Source organism: Loxodonta africana, chromosome 7, assembly GCF_030014295.1.
Source record: "Loxodonta africana isolate mLoxAfr1 chromosome 7, mLoxAfr1.hap2, whole genome shotgun sequence".
NCBI classification, from domain to species: Eukaryota; Metazoa; Chordata; class Mammalia; order Proboscidea; family Elephantidae; genus Loxodonta; species Loxodonta africana.
In genome coordinates, this window is record NC_087348.1 from 25127789 (window position 1) to 25140039 (window position 12251).

At 38.6% G+C, this 12251-nt stretch overlaps 1 protein-coding gene across 1 annotated transcript; it reads right to left on the reverse strand.

Annotated features, from left to right (window-relative positions):
* Window positions 1-203: 203 nt before the first annotated feature.
* LOC100668508 (olfactory receptor 5M5-like) lies at window positions 204-2341 on the reverse strand. Its single transcript, XM_023542246.2, has one exon. The coding sequence runs from the start codon at window positions 1395-1397 to the stop codon at window positions 459-461; it is 939 nt and encodes a 312-aa protein (XP_023398014.2). The 5' UTR covers window positions 1398-2341; the 3' UTR covers window positions 204-458.
* Window positions 2342-12251: the final 9910 nt, after the last annotated feature.

Consider the following 12251-nt stretch of genomic DNA (forward strand, 5'->3'; position numbering starts at 1 on the left):
TGATTTTTCAAAAGTAGACTGCCAAGCCTTTCTTTCAAAGAGGTTCTGTGTGGGCTTGAACCTGTGACCTTTGTTTAGTAGCCCAGCACTAAGCTGTTGGTACCACCCAGGGACTTCATGTCATTGCCACGGCATGTGGTAATTCTCTCTTTCAATTCTGCATGGGTAATAGCACTATGGATGCAGTCATCTGTATTGATTTTACAGAGCAGTAACAATAGCTTCTGGTCTTCTATTTGAATTTCTAAGCAGTATTTGTTGTTGTTGTTGTGTGTGTGTATTTATTGTGATGGCTCTGTAAACTCTAGCGAATAATTTGACACACTCTCCAAAGTCCATATATGATGTAAGAAAGACAAAAAAATTCTCGATGACAGGAAAGGATTTGCTAATTAAAAATGCTCATTAATTGCCCAGATGATAAAGATACATTAGGTACCTGTGTCCAAAATATCTACTTATTTAACAAACAATTTCTTTTGGATAACTTTCCTTACTGCTCTTTTAACATCTTTATTCCTCAGGCTATAGATCAAAGGGTTTAGCATAGGACTCACAAAGATATAAAACACAGCTACAATTTTCCCCTGTTCTACAGATGCCTCAGAAGGGGGTCTCAGGTGCATGCAGAACAGAGTCCCATAAAAGATGGTGACAGCCGTGAGATGGGACCCACAGGTGGAGAAGGCTTTATGTCTCCCCTCAGCAGAGCGGATGCGCAGGATGGCAGTGAAGATGAAAATATAGGAGATGAGGATGATGGTGAGAGAACAGGTGAGGTTGGATCCAGCCACCACAAACATGGCAGTTTCTTTGACATAGGTGTCTGAGCAGGCGAGGACCATGAGAGGTGGGTCTGCACAGTAAAAGTGGTTGATCTCATTGGGTCCACAGAAGGACAGATGTAGCATTAGTACAGTCTGTACCAGTCCATTTGCAAAGCCATAAATGTAAGGAGCAGCGACCAGAGAGTTGCAGGCACATTTGGACATTTTGCTACCATATAACAAGGGTTTGCAGATGGCCATGTAGCGGTCATAAGCCATCACTGTAAGCATATAATAATCTGTGATGACCAGGGCAATGAAAAAATGGAATTGTATGACGCAACCAATGAAAGAAATAGTTTTTCTCTCAGATAAGAAATTAACCAGCATCTGCGGAGTGACATTGGTGGCATAACAGAGATCTACAAAGGAGAGGTGACTGAGGAAAAAGTACATTGGCGTGTGCAGTTTTGAGTCACTTCTAATTAAAAAAATCATGCTCACATTGCCTGTTACTGTGATAAGGTAGATCACTAGGAATACCACAAAAAGTATAGGCTGCAGCTCAGCTCGGTCAGTCAGGCCCAGGAGAATAAATTCAGTCACGTCGGAGTGGTTTTTCTTCAGCATCGTGTTTCCTTGGCTTCCAATAAAGTCTAAAGAAAATGAAATAAAAATACTTTCTTTGTCATTTATCCGTTACCCCATCATGTGTTCTGATAGTTTTTTCTCTCAAACTTGTAAAAGTATGTGGCATAAAGAAATAACCTAGTGAGCATGTGACTGATATTTTAAACATTTAATGTTCCATATATATAGGTATATTCGTATTTTACATGGTACCTTTTTGTAATTCTTTAGTGCATTTCTACTTACAATTTTCTTGGACATATGAGTGTAAGCATTGTTTTTCTTCAAAGTTGTAATATTTTGTTTTATGCTACACTTTTTGATGAGATATCTAAAATATGAGTCGTGGAAAGTTATCTGCCTCAGGCATTGATTGATTACCTCAGGGACAGTGGGATTTATGCGTGGTGCATAGCCTTATTGATCTAGGACCTCCTTTATTGCTCCTCTAAACCAAAGATCGTTTTCAAGTTGTTCTTTTGCCTTGCCATGTACTTCCTTTCTCTCCACTCTGATCTACCTTGGCTAGCTCTCGTGTCACTAAATCTTCCTTCTGTTTTACATTTTGGATCTCTTATATTTTCTGCATTTGTTTCCTAAGAGGGGAACAAAAGTAAATCTTACTGTTTTATGTATAAAGCACAGATATACACACAAAGCATTAAAATATATGTCTATGTGTATATATGTATATATATCACAGATTAGATATCTATGGGGAGGGGCAGTTAGGAAAAAAAATGGATGAAAATGTTTCCTTGGGGGGTAATAATGAAAAAAATTTTGAGAAACATTGCACTGATCGTAAGGATCTTGTTATACTTCTACCTCACTCTACCTGGTTACATAATTAAGAAAAGTACCATAACTCTTTTAAAACACGCACTTACTAATTTGTAGCTACCATGATTACTTGATGAGAAAAAGACCACGTCTATGCTAGAAGAAGGCCTAACATCAAAGTGTAATCTTTGTTGTTGGGATGAGGATTTTACCTAATCTGTAGCTGTAGCCTTAATAGAACCTAGAACAGTGTTTTCTCAACTGTAAATGTTCAATAACTACCAATAGAATGGAGGTTCCCTTTGGTATAATTCCCTTTCCATTATGTAAATGTCACTCCCTTGTACATTTGTAAATATTTGTACCATGAGAAAAGTTAGCATATTTTAGTAGAGGCATTAGCTAATATGTCAGAATATGGGTTTTATCCTATTGTTTTATTTTTATTGATTAAAAGATTTATTTCTGGGTTCCAAAATCTAAAAAAAAATGTTTAATCATACCTGAGAAAGGAGAGTGATTTCTCAAACACAGGATGGATAAGAAGAACCTGAAGAAGAGTTTATAATGGAATTGCTACATGGGGACCAAATCTCTAAGGTTCAATTATTTCTAGCAGAAAGTCATTCTCATTAAAAACAACTATTATCTTTTATTTTTTTGATAATCCTAAACTCATTGGGGATATGATTTTTGCCCACTCCCCAAAATCATTAGGGAATCAAGTCTCCTAAGAATGAGGAAGCAATATGATTCATTATTTTAATGTACACTTGAATGTCTTAATATTTTTTAAGTTGGAGAAATAATAAGTTGTTTTGTTTATAACATGTAAGAAATAATGGCATAAGGTATAAAAAAGAAAAATTTGGGATTTGGAAGATCAATAAATTTTTGGTGAACTTGGACTATTTACTCATTCTGAGCCTTGTACCTTATCCTTTTAATGGAACTAATAATACAAAGATACGGGAATGTGTGGATTTATAGATAGTAAAGGAATGCTGATGATTCTTCCTTTGCCACCCCTACCCCAAGCTCAGATCCTCTGCATTGCTTTTTGCAACTGGAGTTTAACCCCTCTGGATTGAATCAATAGGGCTTCTTTGCTGTCTAGTTTCCATCTGACTTTGGCCAATGGAAGGCACCATTAGGATGTCAGAGCTAGAAAGGAGAGAGAGAAATAATTGAATTTCTTTCTCATTCCCTTATTGCTTCAATATGAATGTTTTCTAGAAGGACTGCATCCATACAAGGAAACTCTCACTGGGTTGTATGTGGTGAAATAGATAGGGAGAACCCTCCTTCCTGCATTGGATTCTGGTGACAGTATCAACTGCCCTTGCTTAGGTGTGAGAATTATTTCTGCAATTTAGCCTCCAGGTGCTTCAACGTCCTTGGTTGATTTCCTGATACTACTGTTTTTCTCTGTCTTTGCATTAAATTATATTTAGCTATGTGAAGAAGGACTTGGCATCAGGATTGGAGGAAGACTCATTAACAACCTGCCATATGCAGATGACACAACCTTACTTGCTGAAAGTGAAGAGGAATTGAAGCACTTAATGATGATGATCAAAGAATACAGCATTCAATATGGATTACATCTCAACATAAAGAAAACAAAAATCCTCACAACTAGGCCAATAAGCAACATCATGACAAACTGAGAAAAGATTGAAGTTGTCAAGGATTTTGTTTTACATGGATGCACAATCAACAATCACGGAAGCAGCCGTCAAGAAATCAAAAGACACATTGCATGGCTCAAATCTGCTGCAAAATACCTCTCTAAAGTGTTAAAAAGCAAAGATGTCACCTTGAAGACCAAGGCGCACCTGACCCAAGTCATGATATTTTCAATTGTTTCATATCCATGTGAAAGTTAGTCAATGAATAAGGAAGACTGAAGAAGATACCTTCGAGTTATGGCATTGGCAAAGAATAATGAATATACCATGGATTGCCAGAAGAACAAACAACTCTGTCTTGGAAGAAGTACATCCAGAGTTCTCCTTAGAAGCAACGAGGGGGAGTTTTCATCTCAAGTATTTTGGGCATATTATTAGGAGGAATCAGTCCCTGGAGTAGGACGTCAGGCTTGGTAAGGTAGAGGGTCAGAAAAAAAGAGGAAGACCCTCAAGGAGATGGATTGACATAGCAGCTACAATAATGGGCTCAAGCATAACAAAAGTTGTGAGGATGGTGAAGGACCAAGCAGGGTTTCCTTCTGTTGTATAAGTGGTAGCTATGAGTGGGAGGCAGCTCAATGGCACTTAACAACAAGAAACCATCTGACTGGTATTTTTTTTCATGCCATGTCCTTGACTCAGGCCAGAGTGGCATACGGTAGTTATTCAATAAATGTGGCTATGGTAGTTATAGCAGTAATAAACTTATTGTAACAATAATTGTTCTTTTTTTTAAAGGCTTGGGATATTTCTGGATTCACTGTTATTGGAGTTTAAAGGGAACACTGAATCACCCTCCTTCGGATCTTGAATCAATTGAGGAGTATATGTAGGAGTCAAATATTAAAATTACTAGCAGCTTTGAGTAAAGGTGGATTTGAGAATGTAGCTTAGGAATGCACTTATTTTGCTGATCATTTCATCTGAATCAAGGTCACTCAGACACAGCAGAGCAGCAGGATAACTCTTGCTCTATCCTTCCCTTTCAAAGGGCGTGGCCATCAGGGTAACTATCAATCAATACAGGAAAAGAAGACACTTTGAGCTCACAGTCAGGAGGCTGGAATGATCGTTTTTATGATTTCATCAATCTCTGTACACCCTGCTGAGGGAACAACATGAGGGATTTAGGAAGAAGCATCCAAAAGCCCCAAACCTTTCCCTCCAAGGTTATCAAAACTTTTGCCTCAATCCTTTTTATTGTGGTGGCACTCCTTTCATTTATTACTGCATTCCAGAAATTTCTGAATCATCCTAGATTTCCTCCCCTCCTTCCAACCCTTCCCATAGTCAAACAATCTCTGTGGCTTTCTAAATATTTCAAGAAGCAAACTTTCCTAAGTTAAAAGCAAAAGAAAAGAATAGAAAAAGGAACTGCTACATTTTCAAGAAACTTCAAAGAAGCTTGAAATAATGCCTTTTTTTTTCTCAAAATGAATAGATTTTTATTAATTTATTCTTTAATAAAAATTACCGCTTTGGTGAATTTCTGGGAATGGAAAATTCATGACACAAAGAAAGCTAGTCATGTCTCTGGCCACCTTTTATCTCATCAACCACTGTTAACCTAGTACCTGACACCACCATGTTTGTCTAAAAACTATGATCATTTTAGTGCCCTCCCTGAGTCTTTTCCATAAGAAATCTTTCTTTTTCCAATATACTTGTTTATATTCATAAATTTCCAAAATGGACAGAAATATGAGTACCCATTAAGCATTTTTATCAATCCATATAATTTGGAGTGTTTTTAAAGCCAGCATAGGAATACCTAGGAAAATAACATTTTGATTTAAAACCTAACTCTTGAAGAGTCACTGAAAAAAAAAAAAAAAAAAAAAAACCATCTGAGCCTCAGGCTTTTCATCTGTAATATATAAATAATAATATCTGTATCACAGGGCACTTTAAGCATTAAATAAACTTTGTTATTCCTTGACAATGAATATGGATTTCTTAGCACACCAGTGTCTAGTATCTAGTAAGTACCCAGGTGTGTCAGAGGGTTCCTCACGCCTCATTCTTTCTCTGGTGAGACAGAAACTCTTTAGGGACACAAATCATCTTTTGGATTTCCCTTATACTGTCTATATTGACAAAACAGTAGCAGTTAGAAGACAATCCCTGAATATTTGTTAAATACATGGATGAATGAATGAATGTCACTATAGTCACTATGTTCACTATTGTGTGAACTTGTCACATTTCTTAGCTAAACTATTGACAACAACTCTATACTAAGGACTATTGATTGGCTTGTTTGAACTCCAGTATCACAACTTATTAGTTGTATACACCAGGGAAAGTTACTTAGCCAGTCTTTGCCACAGTCTTCCATCTATAAAATGGAGAAAATAGTACTAACCACCTCATCAAACTGTGTGAGGATTAAGTGGGCCAATGCTACAAAGTACTAAGCCCAATGTCTGGCACGTGCTAAGTATTCAATGCTGATTACCTATAACTAATTACTAATGTTCTTTTTTTCTTTCATGTGGTTTCTTATACACATTAGTTACTCATATCTTCCTATAGAATTTCATTTTTTAGGGGACAATAGAGTGTGTTCAATAAATAAGCAAGATTTATTACATATTTACTGAATTAAATGCAGATTACACACTTATTTATACACTCAGCAAATATTTATTGATCAGCCATTACCTACAAGGGCTGTATTCACTGCGAAGACCAGAGTTCTTGCCTATAAAGAGTTTAGAGTCTAATGGTGGAATTATAATTAATTATTCACACGTGATTATAACAGTACGTGCTTCCAACTCTGATACAGATGAGGGCAGAGGGCTAGGTCAGCATGGAGGAGGGAGCTCACACCCAGTTCCCTGGAGGCAGAGACTGCTTCTTTTGAGCCTTCTTAAAACTGAGTCTTTCTTAGTATCAAAAGCAGCTTGATTTTGATGAGAAAAAAAACAATAACTGACTGGAGAAAAGATTGAAAGAGTGGTGTGGAAAGGAAGGAAGAAGAATAATTATACACTGAGGAATGATAGGAACCTGGAATTGAGAAAGTAGTAGCTCAGCATATGAAGACAGGGATTCAAATCCTATCCTGCCACGAAATAGCTACATGGCACTGGGTGAGCTACCAGTTCTCCTCGAGTCCATTCTGACTTATGCAGACCCCATGGGTGTCAGAGTAGAACTGTCTGACATAGAGTTTTCAATAGCTGGTGTTTTGGAAGAAAGACTCTTCTTCCCAGTCATCTCTGGGTGGACTCGAATCACTAACCTTTTGGTTAGTACCTGAGCACATTAATTATTTGCTTCACCCCATAGAACCACTGTGAGATATTCTGCCACTATTCCTTTTGTGCGACCCTTTTTCTTTAGCTGAAAGCTGAAAAATAACATACCTGTCTCATAGGCTTACTTTGAGGAATCAGTAAAACTGTGTATGTGAAAGTGTTTGACACAGGAACTGCTCAGCAAGAAGTTTGCTGAAGGACACCTTTTGTTTAATAATCCTGCTTATGGCTGACCATGCTCAAAATGTTTGTGCTTACAGAGAGACCACCTCTAAGAGCTTGGATTTTAGGATGGGGTTCTTTGTATTATAAAAGAAAACATAAAATTCATACTATTGCCAAAACTAGAAGCTGAAACTTCTTTGTGCGCCTGCCACAGAGCTCTTAGGATAAACACTGGTGAACTTGAAAATAGAAGAAATGTGGCTAAGGTATATGATTATCTTCCTGATTCCAGAGAGTTCCAATTAAACCCAAGAGGGGCAATTCAGGATGTAATACTCATCGCTCCTACTCCCCAGTTCTTCTGAGAGTTGCTTTTGTGAGCAGGTCCCCACCTCCTTCATTCTGCTATAAATACGACTTCATTTTGTAGTGTAGAAAGACATCAGGAAAATTCCTTAATGAGAGGTTGAGAAAATCAGTGTCCATCAGAATTAGAAGTAAGTCTTGGTGTCTTTGCCATTTTTATTTTTTGGGAAGAGGAAATTGTATTAAAGTCTTACCTGAGGCCCACAGATCATATGCATTTTCCCCCCTCCTTAAAAATCAGGTTTTCTTTGACTTTGGAAGTCAGTAGGGCACATGAACCTTGAGTTTTGTTTCTACAAGAAGACCTGCTTTTCCCTCAGTGGCTGTAGAGGAAGTAGAGAGAGCCATCTATGAAAAGTAACTCTATGTCTAACCACTGTCATTATATGCTTACTCTATGCAAAGCTTTAGTTAAGAGTGCTATTTTATTCCCCATTTCAATCCCATTTCCCCTTTTACAGCTGAGGAAACAGAGGCCAGGCAGGCTGAAAGCTCACCAATATCACACTGTTCATAACTGGTGGAGCCAGAAATAGAATTATGGATTGGAAGTGTATTTTTGAAAGTCCAACCTTCCGAATACTAAAATATTCATTCCTTTGACTTTCCAGATGTTAGAGCAGGAGTAGCCTGGTATAATCTAATTCAATTCATTTATTTGGCAAAGATTGTAACTGAGCTAAATGCTACCCAAGTTCACCCAGAGAGTAAGCTGTTGATAGAGCTGGGTATAGGCTCTAGATCCATCCAGAACTTTGGTTAGTTTGAAAGAATTCTCCTCTGACCGCAGACAGATAGTTCAGCCAGCTGGAGTTTTAGTGCCCCACTAGGGATGTGGATTTGATCATAAAGACTGTCCCAAGGACAAGCAGGGTGTGAGTATACAACTGTCATGAGAGCTTACCCATCTGAGGGTTGCATGGGTCAAGGTTCACCAAGAGTTTCTGCTGGCTTCACCTTCCGCCTGAACACCATTTGTGCTTCCTTTCCCTCCAGATGCCTTAGGGAATTGATGGTGTTTCCTTACTGATTTGCCTGAAAACACCTTATAACTTGCATTTCAGTCATTTCTTCTCCTTCAGCATCTGTTAGAACATTTCCAAATTACCATTGCTGGCAGAAGGAAAAGGGGGCAAGGGGAAGGGCATGGAGGTAGCCCCATCTGTTCTACTTCCTCTCAAAAGGAAATAACTTTGAAAACGGATTAGAAGAGGAGTCAGTTTTATCTGTGGTTTCCAACAGCATAGACCTTTATGTGCTTCTGAGGTCAAAACGGAAATCTAATTCAATTTATTTTTCACTGCACTCTCCTCCCACATTTACAGTAAATGAACCAGTTATATTTACAAGATGTTTAAGTCTACTCAAGGGTTACTTAAGTCTACTATTATGTGGTGGCGCAGTGGTTACATTGTTCAGCTGCTAACTGAAAGGTCGATGGTTCAAACACGCCAGTGGCTCTGCAGGAGAAAAGACAAGGCTATCTGCTCCTGTAAAAATTACAGACTGGTATTCCTTATGGGGCAGTTCAACTCCATCCTACTGGGTCCCTATGATTCAGAATACACTTGAAAGCACGAAACAACAGTATTCATTTCAAAAGGCGCCCTGGTGGCACAACAGTTAAGTGCACAGCTGCTAACACAAAGGTTGGTGATTCCAACACACTCAGTGATTCTGTAGGGTAAAGACCTGTAAATCTGCCCCCTGAAAGATTACACCCAGGAAAACCCTATGGGGCAGTTCTACTCTGTCACATAAAGTTGCTATGAGTCAGAATCAAATCGATGGCACCCAACAAAAACGTTCATCTCAAATATACTGCTTATCTCTACCTTTGCATGCATACGTTGACAAAGAGATTTAGCCCTCTATAGGCCCCTAGAACAAATTTACATTTGATGCACCTTGGTTCCTGAAAATATGTCCATGTCATCCTCCTTTTTTTTTAGTAGCAGTGTGTGAACCTCAACTAAATGCTCTGAAAACAGACTTATTGGAATTTCCTTTGATCTTCCTGAGCAGTATCTACAGAACTCTCACTGGCATAAAGGTAGCAAGAAAGGGAAACACTCTATTTACCGCACACAAGTATAGGAATATGTCCAGGCATGGGATTAGGGCTTTCTCCAATGCAGGATTTCTTACACTTGGGTCTGGATGACACATGACCCCCTTATATTTCTTATATGATTTTGTGTATGTGCATATATTTTGATTGAAGATTCAGGGTTTCTTTATTGGATTTTTCAAGGGATTTATGTAAAAAGAAGGAAAAAAAATCTTACAATTAATTCTTGCTAAAAGGTTTTCATTAATGGTACCTCCTTTTTGTTTTCTGGAGGAAAAAAGAAAGTTCTTTTCTCATTCACATAAAATTGAATAAGCCAAAAAAAAAAAAAAAAAATCTGCCACCTAGCTACTCCATAGGTTTTCCAAGGCTGTAAATCTGTATGGAAGCAGACTGCTGCATCTTTCTCCCGTGGAGCTGCTGGTGGTTTCAAACCTTGGAACCTTCATCTAGCCAAAGATCACTTTATCCACTGCGTCACCAGGTCCCTGGACTACAAAATTTGTCTAGACAACCAGCCCCTTGAGATGGCTTACCCTTTAGCACTTCTTGGCTGGGCTGAAAACTTCTTTTGGGAGTTCTTTCTCTAGTTCTTTGTTGTTGTCTGTTTGTGGGGGTGGGTTGTTTTTCTTCACTGCCATATTTCCATTGCCAGCTCTGAAGGTCTATGTGATCCAGGCATGGCTGGCTTCATGGAAGAGTGAACTGTACCTTCACATGGGGCCCAGAACATGTTTTAATACTCTGCTGCCACTGTGTCTAAATTCCTAGCCATTTTTGAGCAAGGATACCCACCTTTTTGTTCTGCACCGTGTCTTGTGATTTGTGCGGCTGGTCTCAATTCCCAAGTCACAGATGTCTCTTGCCCTGGAGCTACTCCTTCACTGTTCTTCCCCCATGAGGTGGAAGCTGTTCCTTGCTGAGACCTAGTAAACCATGAGTTCCCTGTTCAGAAAGTTCTCCCCTTTTCTTCTGGCCTGACATAAACAGCTGGGCCTGCTGTGGTTTTCTGTAATATCTCTGGATCATATCACAGGTCATTGAGATTGTGATTCAAAACTTTTCATACCCTATAGGTGGTCATTGGGTCATTAGGTAACATGCAAAAAATGAACCCAGTGAAACTTTCATGTCCAACTTCTTGCCAAGTCTTTTTTTTTTTTAATCTGAAAGTCTCACATCCTGCGTCTTTACTCCCATTTTCCTCTGTTCTGTTTTTCTAAGTTCATTGGTTGATTTTTTAGAAATAGATTGCTAGGCTTTTCTTCTGAAGTATGTCTTAGCCTGTAAGCTCCAGCGAAACCTGTTCAGCATTGTAACAATACACAAGCTTTCACTGACAAACAGGTAGTGGCTGCACGTGAGGTGCTTTGGCTGGATTCCAAACTTATAAGGAAAGATATAGGAATAGATATAGGTAAAGCTGTATGTCAATTTGTCATACAAATGGGGGCTTGTGTGTTGCTGTGATGCTGGAAGCTATGCCACGTGTACTCAAATACCAGCACCTATGGTGGACAGGATCCAGCTGAGCTTCCAGACTAAGGCAGAGTAGGAAGAAGGACCCAGAAGTCTACTTCTGAAAAGAATTAGCCAGTGAAAACCTTGTGAATAGCAGCAAAACATTACCTGATATACTGTCAGAAGATGAGCCCCTCGGGTTGGAAGGCACTCAAAATACAACTGGGGAAGAGCTGCCTCCTCAAAGTAAGGTCAACCCTAATAATGTGAATGGAATCAAGCTTTTGGGACCTTCATTTGTTGATGTTGTATGAGAAGAAACAGCATCAAACATCCATTAATAATTGGAATCTGGAATGTATGGAGCATGAATCTAGGAAAGCTGGAAATCATAAAAAACTAAATGGAACACGTAAAGATTAATATCCTTGGCGTTAGTTAGCTGAAGTAGACTGGTGTTGATCATTTTGAATGAGACAATCATATAGTCTCCTATGCCAGGACTACAACTTGAAGAGTAATGGCATTGCATTCATAATCAAAAAGAACATTTTAAGATCTATCCTGAAGTATAACGCTGTCAGTGATTGGATAATATGCATACGCCTACAAGGAAGAACAGTTAGTGCAACTATTCTAATTAACACACCAACCACTAAGGGCAAAGACAAAGATATCGAAGATTATTACCAACTTCTGAAATTGATAGAACACACAATCAGGATACACTGATAATTACTAGAGATTGGAATGTGAAAGTTAGAAACAAAGAAGGATCGGTAGCTGGAAAATATGGCCTTGGTGATAGAAATGATGCCAGAGATCCCACGATTCAAATTTTGCAAGAAAAACAACTTCATTGCAAATACCTTTTTCACCAACATAAACAGCGACTATACACATGGACTTTGCCAGATGGAATACACAGGAATCAAATCGACTGCATCTGTGGAAACAGACAATGGAAAAGCTCAATATCAACAGTCAGAACAAGGCCAGGGGCTGACTGTGGATCAGTCCATCAATTACTCATATGCAAGTTCAAATTGAA

Coding starts and splice junctions, on each gene's coding strand:
- LOC100668508 (XM_023542246.2), bottom strand. CDS start 1,397: ATGCTGAAGAAAAACCACTCCGACGTGACTGAATTTATTCTCCTGGGC.